The sequence below is a fragment of the Haemaphysalis longicornis genome, unplaced genomic scaffold (genome assembly GCF_048455015.1).
Source record: "Haemaphysalis longicornis isolate Haplotype H1 unplaced genomic scaffold, Haemaphysalis longicornis Haplotype H1 scaffold_4, whole genome shotgun sequence".
NCBI lineage: Eukaryota > Metazoa > Arthropoda > Arachnida > Ixodida > Ixodidae > Haemaphysalis > Haemaphysalis longicornis.
The window spans coordinates 50,715,256-50,733,591 of NW_027526361.1; the positions used below are offsets into that span (position 1 = coordinate 50,715,256).

The 18,336-nt window shown below is 46.6% G+C and overlaps 1 protein-coding gene across 1 annotated transcript in view; it reads right to left on the reverse strand.

The window, feature by feature from the left end:
* Positions 1 to 5,289: 5,289 nt before the first annotated feature.
* Positions 5,290 to 18,336, reverse strand: part of LOC144178670 (uncharacterized) — a 41,837-nt gene continuing 28,790 nt past the window's right edge. The window contains exons 12-17 of the mRNA XM_077706677.1: positions 15,139 to 15,277; positions 13,116 to 13,317; positions 11,346 to 11,373; positions 11,016 to 11,086; positions 8,168 to 8,454; positions 5,290 to 6,115 (exon numbers count right to left, since the gene is read on the reverse strand). Coding sequence (XP_077562803.1) covers positions 6,011 to 6,115; positions 8,168 to 8,454; positions 11,016 to 11,086; positions 11,346 to 11,373; positions 13,116 to 13,317; positions 15,139 to 15,277 — 832 coding nt within the window. The 3' untranslated portion in view covers positions 5,290 to 6,010. The remainder of the gene's footprint in view (positions 6,116 to 8,167; positions 8,455 to 11,015; positions 11,087 to 11,345; positions 11,374 to 13,115; positions 13,318 to 15,138; positions 15,278 to 18,336) is intronic.

An 18,336-nucleotide genomic window follows, 5' to 3' on the forward strand; every position in this document is an offset into this window, starting at 1 on the left:
GTAATGCCGACCAGAAGGATGAAGATGTTTAAGCTTGTCGACCGGGAAGATGATATATGTTTAAGTTTAGCAATAGCAGTACTAGAAAGCCGCCGCGGTACGTCGGGGCGGCGGCCCGCCGCGGACGGCTGCTGCGGCGGCCCGCCGCAGTAGCAGACGACGCGCCGAGAGTAGCGCAAGACTCGACTACAGCGCCACTAGTTCTCGCGCCCGCCACGCGGCCCGCCTCTCCGGCGGAGCTTTCAAACTGAGTTTATTCTAGTAACGTTGGTGCAGATGGCATCACGCTGATGTCGATTGCGAAAGTATATCCGTTCTGTGGCGGTATTCTCGTAACTGTCCCTTTTGAAAACGTCCCTTTTGCGCCCCTTCCTCGTGACGTACTTCCGGTTAAGCAATGAGCGTTGGCAGTAGGTTTGCCGCGCTTGCGTTACGTCACTTCCGGTTGTTTGCTTTTAGCCAATCACGGCTTGCCAAAAGGGACACTTTTGAAAGGGACGCAAAAGGGACAAAACTCGAGAATACCGGTACGCCCCTGGGCTTGCTCGTGTGCGCAATGATTAAAATTGTTTTACAGTATGTTATACTGAACGGTTACTGTTGAAACGTGCTGGGAGATATCTACATATACAAAGGAAGCCTTATACATCTGTTTTGAAATTTCATGTCAATACTCTTTTAAGAAGAGAGCCGCAAGCTTGGTTTGAATAAGCTGGCTTTCCCAGATCGCGTGTTCCACAGCGAAGTGTACTCACAATCCCAACCAATAACCCACACACAGCTCTGTTGGTCATCCACCAGAGTGGAATAACATTTTTTAGCACGTAAGTGTTTTATTCCCGGATACACAAATATTTCACTGACGTCATATCCGTCACGGAAATGACACCAGTACAACGGAGCAAGCTCCCTGTAAAGGGTGCACCCCTGAACACAGGATCTTCTTGCGGGGAAGCAACCTTAAGTACTAAAGAGTACGCTATACTTAGGGTTGTTCGTTTTCGGGATTTATATTTTAACACGAAAGTGTTTTATGCCGGTATGTACCAAGATTTCACTGACGTCATATCAGTCACGGAAATGACGCCAGTACAACTAGGCAGAAGCGACCCGCCAGCAGGACGTCGCTCCTGAACCACACCCACAAGACAGCCGCCGATCCACAAATCATGCTCAGCTGCGCAGATTTCACTGCACATTTCACTTTAGCGTTTTATCATTCCTATGACAGAGGAATCAAGCAGTTTTTTTTCTAATCTTGATAGGCGCATAAAGCCCTTGTGCAGCCCGCAGAGCAGCCCAGGGAGCCTTCATGCGACCTTAGCACCATAGATATATAGCACTCCGCGTTCAACAGAAAAGTAATTGCTGAGCGCGCGTTTGTATTCTATTTATTTTTTGGTGCTGCAGTGGGATATCGTTCCGTTAGCGTCTTCGTTCTGCGCGAAACGGTAAACCGCACGAGCACCTTTTTTTTTTTGTTGTTGTTGCATAGCAGCGGCCCGGGAAATCTTAACCTTGCGCTCATTTTGAAGGCGCATGTTATAATCGAGGAATTACGGTAACCACTTCACGCAGGCTGCTCATTCTCCTTTGGAAGAAGCGTCGTTCAGTAACTTATATTCACTGGTCAGTTGCGCAGCGCCGCTAAGTGAGCGGTAGTCGGTAATCAGCAACATAGCAATACCGCCTTTGCTGTGAGACATGCATACGTACCATTCTTGAAATCCTTCAGGAAACTTCCCCTATTACTTGAAAGCATTGTGCTTGCATAACATCTCTACGAAGCAGCGGGGACTGACACACCGTTAAGCAGGCGCTTTTACAGTTGATATATACAGATATGTCATGATCGCCATCAAACGGCCCCCTCTCCACAGTCATTGCCATAGACCAGTACTTCTCAAATGGAAGTCCGCGAAACCCTTGCCAAAACTTTTAATCCCCCCCCCCCCCTCATTTTCTTCTTTTTGCTATAAATTTTGCTGGAAACGCAAAAAGATGGCTTCGCTGCATGACGTTTAATTTTTGGCGTAGCCAGTGCAACATAGTCCATGGTTTGTGCAACGTTGGCTTTTTGCACAGCACGCCAGCCCTGCGGAAAAGTCAAAAGTGCGAAAGTGATGGGGGACCCCACGATGAACTATGTTGATCCGTGTCATCATTTCCAAGAATTTGCACTTTCAGCTAAAGTCTACAACGTGCTCGTCAATGGCCCGCCTTTTGTGTCTGACTTTTATGCTGATGCGTGTCATTTCGCCAAACAATTTGCTATTGCAGCTAATAGTCCCCAAAACCTCTGTACAAGGTGCCTTTTGTGTTTCTGGCTTTTTGCACGACACTCCAGCTCTGCGAAAAAGCCAGACACACAAAAGGCACCTTGTACACGTTTTAGGGACTATTAGCTGCAATAGCAAATTGTTTGGCGTTTTTCATGAACTCCCGTCTTTCAAGTGGCGCAACTTCCAGCAACAGATCAAATGAGTAAATGTAAACCCAGACACTCCAGATAACCAAAACCACGGTAGAAATCGGCGAAGAGCACTCTGCCTGAACCACGAGCAACTGCTTCGCCTGGCGACAATGTTTCCCAGTCTTTACCACACCAAGTAGGCGGCCCAGTAATGTCGTTCCGGAGATCCGGTGCTCCGAAAATTGCTGTTTTTTTTTCATTAACTTGCACAAGTAGTTTGTTGCCTCAGTATACAAACACATAAGTATTTTTTCTAAGGGACTTCGCAATGGTTTTCGATGGGAAAACTTTAAAAACTCACAGAATATAACATGTGCAACCCAACATTGTGACTTTAGAAAAAGCTATCTCGGAGAACATTTTATTCCTTTTTTTTTTGTTATTGAGTGTTCAATTAATTAATTGAACCTTTACAAACAGCATCACCTTGGAGATGCTGGAAAAGTGGCCCGTCAGTAAGAATTTCCCACTGAAACTGACGGGAGCGTTAAAATCCTTGGCTCTCACACTGTTTTGGAGCAGTTTGGCGCAATTTTTGCAATTTTCAAGCTTTTGGAGCAGCCTGGCGCAGGGAAACAAATTTGTATCAAAGCTGCGCAATATGCGCGGCTGTCTCACCCCTTCCTAATTGTTGTGGGGACCACGTGGGTCCCCAGCCATTAGGGCTAACTGCCCGGCGCCGTCGACACGGGGATGCCACCTCGGCAACTCGCGTGAGTGCGCGCGCTTCCCAATCTGAGATTACGCCGCATGGAGAGCCACTCCCCTAGCGGCCGGCTTCCCCGCCGGAACAATTCTCTCCCAACCGACGTGCCGTCGGAAAGTGGGATTGCTCTTTTCTGCGGGGCTTTTCTGTGGGGCTTTTTCTGCGGAGGTCTGGAACCGCGCGGATCGGACAAAGAAATGGATGTTCCTCGACACGGAGACGAGGCGAGTCTCCCCTCGGGAGACAGAGTGACGCTAGTGGAGACGCCGTCTCACACCAAAGCTTGGGGCAGCCTGTCCAGTGCGTGTTCCATATTATGACCGAGTAATAAAGCGTGGTTTGTCTTCACTGCCGACTGTGCATCCTTGGCACCTCACGGCGAGTCGAACGAAGCCTCAGCGGCGTCCCAGCGACGCCGCGATGGCGATTGCGGCTTTGGTTCTCGTGTTCTAGCTTGCTAGACGGGTAATACGGTCCGTTTGTAGCCACGACCCCAACATTCCGCACTACTATTTGCAATAGTATCACAATTAGTGAATGGTGAAAGGCAATGGGCGGAAAATGGGGCGAAATATGTGCATCTGGCAATTGTGCTGGATACAGATTTATTCAGATATTTTAGACATATTCTAGCTAGTAAACACTACTTCCTCATTACCACAGGTACAACTACCACCACAACAAGTTGCCTCACTATCACAGGAGGCAAGTTGTGTTTCAATTCCCATTTCAGACACCTCGTGGCCTTTCTGCTCATTGTATAAGATATTGTGTTTGGCTTGGGTGTTTTCTATTGTGTTAACTCATATCACAAGTTTCTTTAGTAGTGACATGCTTCACGAAAACTTTAATCTGATGACCCATGTCTACTCATGCTTAAAGCAGCTGAACTAACTCCCATTCTCTTTCAATTTTAATTGAAATTCAATCATGCGATGTGGAAATTTTGCCATTATTCCATTGTTCCATTTACGGGCAAGGAATAGAAGATATTCAAATTCATCTATCACGAACTGCGTTTTGGAGCTTTTTGTCCTCCTAGCATCTCAACATCATGCTGAAAATGGCAAGTTTCTTAAACCAGAACAGGTAAAGGTCTAGGCATCATCTTTGTGAGAGGAAAGCAATACACTATAAAAGGGGCCATGCAGACAAAATACAAGTTTGTTTTATTAGAAAGATTTGGCGTTTTATAGCAGCCCCAGCGCTTATCCAGCAGCAAACGATGCCATATTCACTGAAAAATAAATTTAGGTTAAAATTTTGATTCTCCCGCTAAATCGCGTGTTTTCGCGACGTCTGCCATGAAGTCACAAAGGCGGGTATTAAACGAACTTCTAATGCATCATCTGGCTCTGCAGCCTTGCTTACCGTCAGTCCTCCCAGATTGTGCTGCCATATTGAGCTGCAGGCCATTGCACATCGTTGCTTTGTTTTTGACAGTGCTTGCACCGGGCTTTTGTTACGGCAGAAAGTAATCGTTTCGTGAAACATAAGGTATGCTCGACAAACAAGGTCACGCAAGACGTCGCTTACACCAATAGGCCAGTGTCGTGTAAGACAACTGCGGCGGAGTGTTTTGAGCTAACTAAAGCATGCATAGTGCAGTCAGTACAAACCGCAGTGCGCATCGGTACTTCTATGTTTACGTGTATTTCCATAACTTTCATTGTCTACCCCACCATCCTTACTGCTGTAAAATGAATATGCATTACATTTAAGCGCAAATAGCTCATTCTGCAAGCTTATAAGCCCTGCCTAATTTGCGTTTGCTTTTGCCGGCCTCAGCCAATCGAGCAACTGGGCATATGACGTCATAGGTTCTGATGCGGGAAGTGAGCTAGTGCGTCGCATGGACATTCCCTTTTTTTTTCATATTTATATAGCTTATTTGAACGAAGTGTGCGTTAAAAGTGGAGTCAGTATAGTTCTAACGAGGCAATCTTTCGAATGAACCAAACTTGTGTTTTGTCTGCATGGCCCCTTCAAAGCAGTACACTATGTATAAGGAACAGAGTTTAATGAAACAAGGTTTGAAGACACTTTATTTTAATTTCAATGTCAGCATTTATACAAGGGTCCCTTGATGATAGAACAGGTGATATACCGAATTTCTTAAAATATACATCATGCTTAATCAGATAAAAAGCGGGCGGGAAAGACTGTGCAGGAGAACTTTTGTTCAGTTCACTAGAATAATTACGGTAAACTTATTTTGTGGAATCGCACTTACTTGGACATGGAGGAATAAGTTTATTTTATGAAACAGGCTTTTCCACCAGCAGGGAAATAGGAGAGTACGTTTGGTTACAGTTTTGCCAGCCCCAGCAAAGTTCCAAACTGACAGCATTCTCCCGTGGTCCGCTCATAAAATAAATTGTTCTGTGGGTGATGATTGCAAATAAGTTCAAAATTTGTGCGTTACAACTGAGGTGTTCTACATTGGGTGCTCTACACAGGTGTTCTACACACTCAAAATAGAAAGCACAGTACTAAACATGGCACAGTATGCGAGGAAAACAGGCGTTTTGACCAAGTTGTCCGGGGTGTTCTTGCCAAGTTGCCCAATGGATGTCAGTATCTTGAACTTGAAGGTGTTGACATCCTATGCCCTCAGCACACAATGCAAAATTTAGTGCACCCCAAATATTTGCAGAAAAGTGAAGAGGCGGAGTTTTATTAATAAAGCAACAAGGTCATGGCTAAAAATTATATAAAATGTGATTGTCATGTCTTTAAAAAGTCCTCAAGGCCTCACACAGATGGGATGTATAGGTGGGACAGCTTCACGATTTATAGCATCCATACTTCAATGCGTTTGGCAGGCCAGATTATCTTTTAAAGGTGCTCTTCAAAAATTTCTTTACACTGGAGGGGGTACGTCCGGTTTTCTGTTGTTTTTTGCTATTTTTTGGTGTTGTAGTTACACCAGCCCTCTGAAAAAAGAAAGAAAGAAAGAAAGCGAGGTCTTACATGAAGCGCATGGCAACAGAAAAGTTCTACACATTCATGCACTGAAGGCATGACACCAGCGGAACTGTGCAAGGTTGATTAGCACCAACCACTTGGTGTCCACAGCTATGTCTGCTCATTTCACTATCTCTGGTCAGAAATTCCACTTGTTCCACAGCCTTGGCTGCTCCCATTATAAGCAATTGCTTTGCCAAATATGGGCGTGACAATGAAAGCGAAGCTGACATTTTCGGTAACACAATCCCGGATGACATCATTTCCAATGCGCTCCCAAATTCTCTTATCTCATTGCTCAGCTAACTTGGCCCTCCTGAAAATTTGGGACAGCATTCAGTGGATGGTAAGGCAGCCTTTATTTCTGTAAAACAAACATCAGTGAAGTAACTTAGTTTTACTAGAAAAAAGTTAAATGATAACCTGCCATCAGGCAAGGCATGTTCTTAGAGTTTCGTGCTACTAAACATTTCTGCACAGCTTTCACAAACTGCTTCGTATTATGCCACCAAAGCCATTCATCAAGCTCACTTTGAATTTAAAAAACAGAACACTCTGGATTTTTGTTTCGAACACTTACCTTTCTCACGAGACTCAGCCCCCACGTCATAACTCAGACAGAGGCACCCACTCGTATTCCCCCCAATGTCCGTGCCAACATTGAAGCAGCACCCCCCGTTTACAACGACGGCCAATGAGAAATTCGAATCCGCTATCTCCATAGACACTATTCAAAGAGCCCCGACACCAGATACACCGACGCATCTGCATACCAGGACCACCAAGCTCACACCATGGTAGCCCTCCACACTCAGAAAACCCTCCTGACGTCCACCACACTAGCCACTACGATCTCCATGACAGCACAAGAAACTGGCATAGCTCTAGCTGCAACCACAGCCATGACATGACAGCCATGACTCCCAGGAAGCATGTCACCACTATCAAAAAGGACGTATCTCGCCTCAAGCCCTCAACATACTACGACACAGAGAAGCTGCTCTCCAGCTCCATCGTGTGGACACAAGCCCTGCCAGCCTACCAGGAAATGACGCAGCACACACTGCTGCCTGCAAATTACCTGCGTGGGCATTCCCAGAAGCTAGGGAGGTCCAACCGGAACCCCTCAACCACCTCCAAGTTCCAAGTTGTGACACCAACATCTTGTACCACTATTGACAGAACCGTCTCGCCTACCCCTCCTCTCATCCGTCTTCTAACACAAACGATGCACGCCTTCAGCAGCAACTACAAACTCGGACATACTACAACACAACAAATCTACACAACATATCACCAACCACGTACCCCTACGAATGCCCACCCCACATACCACCTTGTCTGGGTTTGCCCCTACCACCCAAACCCCATCCCTTCCCCTCCTTGCAGTAGTGGGAGTGCGCGCTGCCTGCTAAAGATGCAGGGTAACCTTGTGTTTGGCGTAAGAGCAGCTGCCCCTATTAGCGGCTATCCGGGCTAGGAAGGCCACCCACAACAGCATTTTCTGCGCCAATGTATCTCTCCTCCTCCTGTGACACTTGAATACTACGGTGAAACAAGAACACATCTGCACACCAGAAAATCTCTACGAAATTAACAAGAAAAAGGAAATTAGCTTGCCCTGGTGAACCGAGGAAGTCAAAACACCGAGTGCCCTGATGTGAGAGGTTTTTTCAATGATGACCCCGCTAGCGAATGAGGTGTCTTGAGGCACACTCCCTCCACTGGATGACCCTTACCAGAAGCAGGATTCCACTCTTTAGGAGGGAAGATGATAGCATGTCCCTCTCACCTATCAGAAGCGAAACAGATTCCTCTTCTCATTAATGTGGGGACCGAGGTACCCTGTCATTGAATTTTTTATCACGAGTGAGATTGTGATTTTAGTAACACTAGGAATGAACCCTGCTGGCGATGGGTCACTACATACATATGCTAAGTCCATAAACAAATTTTTCCTCAGAAGGTCATGCGATAGAAGTACACCCCCAATGGAGCCTTGCCTCCAAATCAGAGCTCACCTGGCAGCTGCCGCTGGTTTCCTCGCTGCTGCTCGACTGGGTGGTGCGCTTCCGCTTGTTTTCATCCGCAGTGGGGTGGGAGAACGAGAATGCGGCTCCCTTGGTCAGTGGGGTGGTGGGCACCGTGCTCTCCACAGGGTACACAGACCTCAGGTGCATGGGCGCCAGCGTGTTGCGTCGGGAGAGCTCGTTGAACCGGCCCAAGGGGTCTTCTAGCCGGGTGCTGAAGTCGGCTAGCGTCGTCTCCAGGAAGACGTCCTGCTCCTCGTCGCAGGAGAACCGGCTCTCTGTGCCATGCAATCGCGGAACAGCTCAAGGTCACGAAACAGAGGCCAGTGAGGCTGCTGGTTAGATCCCATATGCACAAAGCAACTTGCTGCTTAGCATGGGAGGCTGCAAAGTGCGTCATTGAAATCTTACTCTTATAGGGGCCATGCAGACAAAATACAAGTTTGCTTTATTCGAAAGATCATGTTTTATAGTGCCACCAGCGCTTGTCCGGCAGCAAGCAATGCCGCATTCACTGAGAAGTTAAACTCTTTACATTAAAATTTTGAGCCTCCTGCGAAATTGTGTTTTGGTGACGTCTCCCGTGAAGTTACAGGGGCACGTATACAAACAAATTTCCAGAGCATCATTAGGCTCTGCAGCCTTGCTTACCTACTGTCAGTCTTCCCAGATGGCACTACCATACTCAGCCACAGACCGTTCTCTGCAGTTGCTTTGTTTTTGGCCGTGTTTGCACCGGGCTTGTTTTTGTTACTGTAGAAAGTAATCGTTTCGTGAAACGCGGGGTATCCTCGACCAACAGGGTCACGTTAGACAACGGTGCTTACGCCAATCGGCCAGTGTTGTGTAAGACAACTCCAAAGCAGCGGACTGTTGTGCAGCTAAAATAAGCATAGTGCACCCAGTACCAACAGCAGTGAGCATTGGTACTTCTATGCTTAAGTGCATTTTCGTAACATTCATTGTTTACCACACCATTCTTCTAAAATAAATATGCATTACATTTAAGCACAAATAGCTTGCTCAGAAAGCTTATTAGCCGTGCATAATTTGCGTTTGCTTTTGCCAGCCTCCGCAAATCGCACAGGTGGGTATATGACATCATAGGTTCTGTTGAGGAAAATGAGCTAGTTGGTCACATGGCAGTTTCCTTTTTTCCTAATTATATAGCTTATTTGAGTGAAGTGAGCGTTAAAAGTGGTGTCAGTATGATTCTAATGAGGCAATCTTTCGAACGAACTAAACTTGTGTTTTGTCTGCGTGGCCCCTTTAAGGGATGCTCTTTATATTGTTCTGCTTTTACCAACAACTAAAACACACACAGTGAACAAATCTTTAAGCTCTCTATATTGGTCTGCTTTTACCAACAACTAAAACACACACAGTGAGCAAATCTTTAAGCTCTCTATATTGGTCTGCTTTTACCAACAACTAAAACACACACAGTGAGCAAATCTAAGTGTGCCATGTGACAAACAGTTATTTGAAAAATAATGCACCTACAAGGCTGTTGAGATTACAAGTGTTAACAGCAATTTGTCAACACAATGCCCACATTGACATGGCTTGCTTTCTAATGTACAGTCATCAGGAAAAGCTTGCAGACAATGAGCCGGCATATTTTAGGAAATTTCTCCTGCATGGCTGCCCGGAAATCAGTTTTTGTTCGTATAATGCATATGCGTGTGAGGGGTTAAATAAATAACCCCTCACACGCATAAGACAGCCTCCAGGCTGCAAGGATAAAGAGGAATTCACAGAAATCAGCCGCCCCGTGGTGCAAAAAGCTTTCACTCGATGTACAGTGTCCCAAGAGTGTCAACAGCATCCCAACAAATAAGCCCCAAGTTTTAAAGTTTTTCCCCCTTCCCATGGCACGATCAATCACCTTCAGGGAACCCAATCAAAGCCCATGTGCATCAGTTGGCCGTTGTGTATCAAGAGTCCTTGTGTAGTTGTGCACTTTGGCATGCCCTTTTCTATGCTGCCGTCGTTGCATCTGGAGCTTGGCAGCCTCATGTAAGAGCACTGCCTATGGTGTTTAACATTTAACTTGGGGTACCCAACCCCACAAATCCAATTGTTTGATCTTAGTTATTAATTTCATTCAGAATACTGGTTTAATGCTCACAAACAGCCTAGTGAAGTGCCTTAGGAAGTTTCATCAAACCTGAACAAAACGAAACCACCCAAACCCATACCAGCATTTTTTTTTCTTCAACAGCTTACTGTAGATGAGACCTGTAAATACCAAAATATGGCTTAATTTGCATTCCCTTTTTGGCCAGGAGTTATCCATTACGTGGAATAAAAAATTCCATTGAATATAAAAAACTCGCCATTCTAAATTATTTAATTCAAATTTAATTCAAGCAGGAACTTGGCCATTTGCACACCCCTAGTACTTACTCTTTGTTTTCAATTGTTTCCTGTACAATTCATTAATATGAAGAGCTCGCTATACAGACAGTTTCTGCCGGGGCTCAAATCCACACTGTTTACTGTATGTTCCTCAAAGCACATAGCACAGCAATGCACCCTCGCATGTTTCCAATCATACCCTGCATTTGTGCAAGAATAAAAAACACCGAAACAGCCACAACAGAGCAACACGTGCAAATTCGGGCCGAACAATACTGACAGGCCATACCCGTTATATACTTCCAGCATGAAACCCTAATGTGCCTGAGCACCCAGACTTCATCAGGAATGCAATGGAGGGAAAAAACAGCAACAAAAAAAGAAAGGGGGGAAGGGGGATGAAGCTTGAGGGAATGAAGTACATAGCATGCAAATTCTTACAAAGCTGCCAGAAGCAAATAAATGTCCATGTACTTGCCAGAAAAAATGCTCGAGTCGAGAGCGGCAGCCTGCACATATGACCCTGTTCGTGATGCACTGCTGTCATCCCTGTTGGAAAATACAACACTGAAAAGACTGTGCTGGCATGGTCAAGTGAAAAAATATACGTCTGCAGTACCAATGAATATACGAGCCAGCTTTCTTGTTCCCATGCACTGCTGACAGCACTGTCAAGGACATGAACATTCTTGGCACAATTTCGTATGCTGCATTAACACTTTGCATGCAATGCTACAATAGTTACATTTAATACAGACCAACCTTACAAATAATGAAAAAAAGAAAAACTAAAGAAAATGTGGCTTACCGCCGAGGAATGCCTCTCCGATCTGGAACTGAGGGAGAAAAGGAATAGTATCACCAGGGTGATAAATTTTTTTCACTTCTTTTGTAAGAATTTAAAAACCTGCAGCATACAGATAACAAGAGCAAGGTTAGAAATGTTCTCTGATGCTCTTGCCAGGGACTAAAAGCTAAGAAGGCATATAAAATTTCCTTGCAAGAATTTACAAAAAAGAAAACAAAACAGACCTTTTGAGATAACCAGTCCCTCTTAAAGGGGTTGCGACACCAAATTTTAAGTCTGTAAAAAGCCTGTTGTAGGCTTCTTTTGTATGCAAGGATACTGAACACAATTTGCTGGGTACAGCAAACGTTCACAGTTGCTGCGCAGGCGGCGGTCGCAGCCATGAAGTGGTGCGCGCAGGCGCCAGTAGCTCAAGCGATAGCTCGTTACCACTGCACTAAATGAGACTCAAGTCCAAAACAAAGCTGCACATACGAGAAAGGAGGTAATGATGCGATGACCAATTGCGTTAAAAATCATCATCTGCACCGTTTACATGAACGATTGAATATCCGCCGCAGCATTAAGCCTAACATCTTTAGGCGGACCTGTAGGCAGACCGGCCAGCTGCTCCCAGCGCACGTCTCCCCAATTACTGCCTTGAGCATTGTTCTCAAGCCATGGCAGCAATTAGCACTCGCAGAGCCTCTTTTTGGGCGGCTGGCGAAATCAGTACACAGAGGATTTAGCAGAAACTGCCGCCAATTTAGAATTGACAGTGATACAGCAGCTCTGCTTTACGGTAGAGATTGGCGACTGAAAACAATGATATCTGTCCAACAGTCACATCCTCCGTGTGAGCTAAGAAGCTCTCCAAGCGGAAGTCCACCTGTGGTGACGGGAGGAGGAGGCCAGCAGGCGCGATATGTTGCCGATTAATTTAAATACCAAAGCAATGATGGTTTTGCAAAAGCTACTCAAACGATAGGGCACTGTCACTGCCTCTGTAAAAGCCATTCATTGCTTTCTCCTCCGACTCATGGTGATTTTCTCCATAATTTGTGTTTCAGTTGGTACTCCATGATCAACCACCATTAAACATGGAAAACACCTCACACAAAGCACATGACAAATAAGGACAGGTGCTAAACAGATGAGGACAGTGCCTAGCCTCGTTTGTCACATCCTTTGCCTGGAAAGTTTTTTTGAGCCCTTAATGGTGGTTGATGTTGATTACTGCACTTCACTGCATCCATTTGTCAACCGCCTTATGGACAAAAAAATCATTTGAAATGCCATAAGCTCCAGCTGAAATTCCCCCAAACCATTTAAACAATATGTTAATTCGGTTGGCAACAGCCAACAGTGCAACTTAGACATTGCGTCACAAGAGAAGGGGGTAAAGCAGCTAATGAGTCGTTATGCTTTCTGTGCTCTTACCACGTTAAATTATTGGACTGAAGTTCATGTCAAAATTGAAGCTTGCATGAACGTTATTCCAACAAGGCAGTCTTTCGAATGAAGAGAAGTTATATGTTGCTTTCCCAGTCCCACTGAGGGCAAAAACGAACAATATCAGCAAAATACGCATGATGTTAGGCAATAGTGCCAAACAAAATAAGAGCATGTAAAAGTTCACAACGGTTATGCACCATGCTTCTCCCTAGGTAAGCCATTCATTTGAAACGATTTACTGCACATATCCCCACAGCGCACATCATTCAACAGACCCCTGTTACCCAGAACACGACCAGTAGATGTCACCACAATGCGAGCATCACAGTAACTCACCTTTGAACTGGTCTGAGTCAATGCTTGAGAGCGATTGGCGAGATAGCCCGGCAGTAGCCAAGTGTGCAGATGGAAGGCTCTCAACGCTTCGTGCTGAGCTGATACTCGCAGACGCTTTCAGGACTCTGGCGGATCTTTCCGGCTTCTTCTGCTCTCGAAGCTTGGCATCACAAAAGCTGACCTGCGCACGGAGGGAACGGTTCTGCGCAGAGAAAGAAAAAAAGGAAGGAAGATAAAAAAAGCATAATGAAAGAATAAAACAAAATTGTGGCTCTGTAGGGCTCTGCGAGAAACTGTTGTTCACTTGTGCTGTATTCGGGTGGTCACTCTGATACTCTGGCTCGGAGTACGCTGATGCGGACGCTTCCCCCAATCTGAGCAAGAGTCACCGCTCCCAACCAAACGCGCACCCAATCTAGGAGCAGCAAGCGACTGTGGCGCCGCGGCGCGGCCAGCACGGCTACTGCAAACAGCCAGGCCGCCAAGGTGTTTCAACAAATGGCGGCCTTCAGAACGGACGTGTCATTTTCAACATGATGCGTAGATGCCTGCAGTAATAGCACGAGAAGCAAGAACGTCGAAATACGACCAAAACAAACTGCTGGCAAGACCTCAGCGAACACCCAAGGTAAATGGAACGCCACTGACTAGGCAGACGGGTATGGGTGAGTATCGGCGGCAGCCAGGGCCACACGGCCCGATTGCTCCCACAATCAGAGTAGTTGGAGGCGCTCGGAGTGGAGGACGACGCTCTGAGACGACCAACCGAACATACGCCGAGCGCTCGATTTCGACCACCCGAACATGGAGTAGCTTTCCGGAGTGCTTCAGAGCGCTCTAAAACAATCACTCGAATAGAGCATTTGTGCAGATTTTGAGGCAGCTTGTCTAACTGTGAGCTACCCCCATTAAGAACAGCAGGACCACTACTCCGGCCCCTGCTCAGCGCCGCAATGCTGCCACAAGATGGCAGTACAGTTCCCACAAGTGGAAAATGACGTTGCCACTGTCAGCAGCTCTTTGCTCACATGGTCGAGTTTACATTTAATTGCTCCCGTTCCACAATTCCCTTGCACACCCATGCATTTTCTTTCCCCATGGCTCAGAGCCTTCTGGCGCAAAACACTCACTCCCCCATGGCATTCCCTGAAAAGTCAGAAGCCATGCTCCCACCAATTTTTATGTGGCAATAAAATGCATAAATTCTGCACAAGATATGACCAAGTAGCCAGCAAAGCTCTGTCACTGCTATTCTAATAGTACAAAGTGCCAGCTTGAGCCCGGACAGAAGACCCTAGGTCGGCAGGCTTACTCTTGAGTGCGCTCACACATCCCCCACTCACCACTCATGGGTGAGTGCCGAGCCTCACCATCATTTTGGACTGGAGAGTGGGAGTGCGAGTGAATGCGAGCCCCACGCGCAGTGAGCCCCGCTCAACACTCGCGAGTGCAAGCACCACTCGCGGGGGAACCCCATTTACCACTCGTGAGTGCACTCGCACTACTCGCGCCATTTGCGGGGCTTACCGTGGTGGGCGCCACTATTGTGCTTGTACTCGCTGTTGGCTCGCTGTTCGTTGCAGGAGCCGCTCGCTGTGATGGTTATTAATGGCGGGATGCTTTTAGCTTTGGAAATAGTACGTCGTCACTGAGCTCCTGCTATGGGGCACCCTAGAACTAATTCTCTGGTGGCGTGCTGATTTAGCAATATGATTTGGATGGCCTGACGCCGTAATGTACCAATACTGTTCGGTTTCATGAATCATAGAAGGTCTGCAGCACTCACTCGCGTGTGAGGGGAGACAACGAGTTGTGAGTGCGAACGCGAGTGAGTGAGAGTGGAGAGTGTGAGGGCGAGTGAGTGTGAGTGGTGAGGGCGACTGGTAAGCGCAAGTTTTAGTGAGTGCATGAGGAAAAATATATTTTTCTGTGTGAGTGTGAGTGAGTGGCACCCAGTTTTGCCGAGGTATGCAGAAGACACCTCAGGATTGAAGACAAAGATGCAGTGGTTCTGCGCACTTACCTCAGCCGCCAGCCTGTCCCGCTCTGTAGTTCGATCCGTGAGCTGCGTGCTTTGTTCGGCAAGTTGGGCCTTCAGCAGAGTTATGTCCTTGTTGGTCTGCTCAACGTGCTCTTTCATTTCAGCCATGTGTTTGGCTAGCCTGGAAACAAATCAGCACCAGTATTGGTTTGGTGCTCTTTTCACAAATAGGCTGTTCACACACACAAAGAAAATTTTAAAGGGACACTGAAGTGAATTTGTCAAGCTCCCGTTTTTGCTTGCACTGCGTAGACTGGCTCAAATTAGCACACTTTTCATCGTTTATCCGGTTGACAAATCGGTAATTATTTTACAAAGCGCGAAAGAAGAAAAACTACCATGCGCGGTTTGCGGCGGCCGCACCAACTAAAGCTGTGACGTTAGGAGGAGCCGCACCGTGATTGGACGATGCCCAAGGTGAGCAACCAAACAAGTTTCGGTTTCGGTTTCGGTTCTGTAAAACACAACTGGTGGCGTTGTTGGATGGGCATTCTCAATAACTCAGTAATCATCGTACCGCGCTTCTGCCATGTTGTCACCTGTAAAAATGCATAAAGATAAGCCTCCCAGGACGGCTTGGAATCGTAGCATTCACTAGCCGAGGCCTACGCAGTGCATGGACGCCCTCCGCGTACCCGCATACGCAAAAATGTCATGCGCTTTTCCCCCATATTTGGAGCTTGCCTCACTCATGCCTGTACCGTAAAAAGCGTGTTCGCACCAGGCCAAGGGTCTGCTCATTCTGGCCTGTGCCCACTGCCCGCAAGCAGTCGGTGCTTATGGCAACAGCACGCCAACGAGAACTCGCTAGCGCGCCAGTGCCAGCCTGCGCGCGTTCTGTGAACTAGTTCGTGGAGCCATGAACGTTGCGGCCCAAAAAAAGGTGAACTCAATGTAGAAAACATCGGCAGAAAACGAAAAAGTTAACTTACAAAAAAAAAAGCACCTACCCGCGGGGACTCGAACTCGTGACTTGCAAAACACTTGCGGCAACATACCTAGCGCCTCAGAGCACTCGGCCACGGAACGAGCTCTTCTGACCTTGGTAATATAAGGTATATATTGTACAACAAGTTTACACTTTTATTTAGTTTTGGCATTTCAAGCAGCTTAGGTGACTATTTGTTGTACTGCGCTCGCGCAGTAAGCGTCCCCCGAGTTTCCACAATAGCTCAGGTCTAGCAATTGCATTTCTTAGACGGAAAAGCGTTCGCAGATGCGTAGTCGTGCTGCTGACCGCTGTGCTTGTTCGCCCAGCGCAAAAAAGTGCTTCCCGCACCCTATTTTTACGCTGTACGGTAAAAATATCAGTTGATTTTATTTCCTTAGTACCTATATTGACATCGCTGACTCTTCTCCCGCCTTCAAGAGGCCTTATATTTTCCTACTGGCGTACCAGTCAGCGAAGCGTCGCATGTGCGCTTGTGCAGCGCTTGTGTGAAGCGACCTTGACTTGGAGCTAGATACAGTGTACAAACTAACCAAGTAAAGAAAGGCCCATTCTTCCATTCACAAACGTGTCCTGGCTTCGTTTCAACTAAGCGAACGAATTGCGACGACCCGTCGGCGGCCGGCGGACGAAACGCTGGGCCGACTGACTCTGTCTGAAGGCCGGGGAGCCGTGCAGTAGCGCAGCCAATTGCGAGCTCGGCTTCTCTCGACGTCACTCGAAAACGCCGCAGAAAATGGGCGAGCGTAAAGAGAGGAGGACAGCATTTTCGAATTAATTTTTCTACTAAATAAAATCGCGTAAACGCGCCCAGAGTGGTCGTAACATGGCGTGGGGACTCCGGACTACAATTTGCGCAAGTAATCCCGCAATGTTTACATATCACTTCAGTGTCCCTTTAAGGTTTGAGCTGAATCGTTTAGAGCTGTCTCTTTTCCTTAAGCAAGAAAAAGAACAGATTGCCCTGAAATTCACTTTGTCGCTAATCATCGTAGAATGTATGAAGTTTATATGAAGAGTACTATTTAGTAAGAATGGTTTATGGAAACAAACAAAGCAACCTACCATACCTAAGTTGTAATCCAGTAAACGCTCGTTAATTCAAACGACAAGAGGACACCACCTCAATTCAAATTAATGGAAGTGAACGAAGTCGCTTCTGAACGAAAAAATAAACATCTTTAAGTTTTTTTTGTACCGGCCAAAAATATTTTTTGGTTTTGGTTTACCGTTCTCGTTTTGTTCCAACACCCTGTCCATTCTCGCCCCTCTTGTCAACATTGGCATCGAGAGGTTCTGCACTTCTGACTTGAGATTTGGCGCTTTCGTATGTCATCGCTCCACACACCACACGCCACCATAGTCTCGTCCTCATCGACGCAGTTCGCAAAGGATGCGTCTTCCAAAACGGCTGCCGTTTTGGACTCCGATTGGTTTTACGCTATTTTGCATTCTGCATTTCACGCAGCCTCGTGTGCAGTCACAGGGTGCATTTCTCTGACTGTGTGCCAGGTGGCGCTGTAGCGCACATTTCGAATTATCTGTCGCAGAACCTACTCTGGTTTGAACTGATGGGCTTCTTTATACGTAGACTCCTATGGAGACTTGGCCGGACCAAATCGTACAGTTCGAATTATCCACAGATTTGAATTACTGAAGTTCGAATTAAAGGCGAACTGAACTCAAATTCCACCTAGATCAAATTTATTTTTAATGTGTAGTAAGTACCACCAAATCTGCTGGGACACGAATGGTAGCCTCGTTTTATTAGTCAGCAAGAAGTGTTTAAAAAAGCTCCACCGCAGATCACGCTCCACCTGCCAGAGGATCGCGTAAACAGCCATGACGCTCCTGTGACGCTCTGGCCAACCGGGGCTTCTTCCTCTGGCCAGCCACGCAGATAGAGAAACGCTCGAGTTCTGCTGCGAACGCTTCACCCATTTGCTGCCCCGTGCACACGTGGAGCTTGCGTGCAGGCTTACTCCCAAGCTGCTGACTGTCTGGCCGCTCGTTGGATGGCTGCAACGTCATTTTAATGGCCGCGCTCTCCTCGATTTCAGTTTCAAATCCACGATTTTTGCTGACCGGCGGGCACGTGCGTACTTTTGTATTTTGCATCTTGCTTTCTTTTTCAGCAGACTATACGGAAATAGTATATTTTCAAGAGGTCAGTTGGCTATACGAGCTTTTACTGTGTTGACTTGCTACAAGTCTTTCAAGCCCTAAAAGAA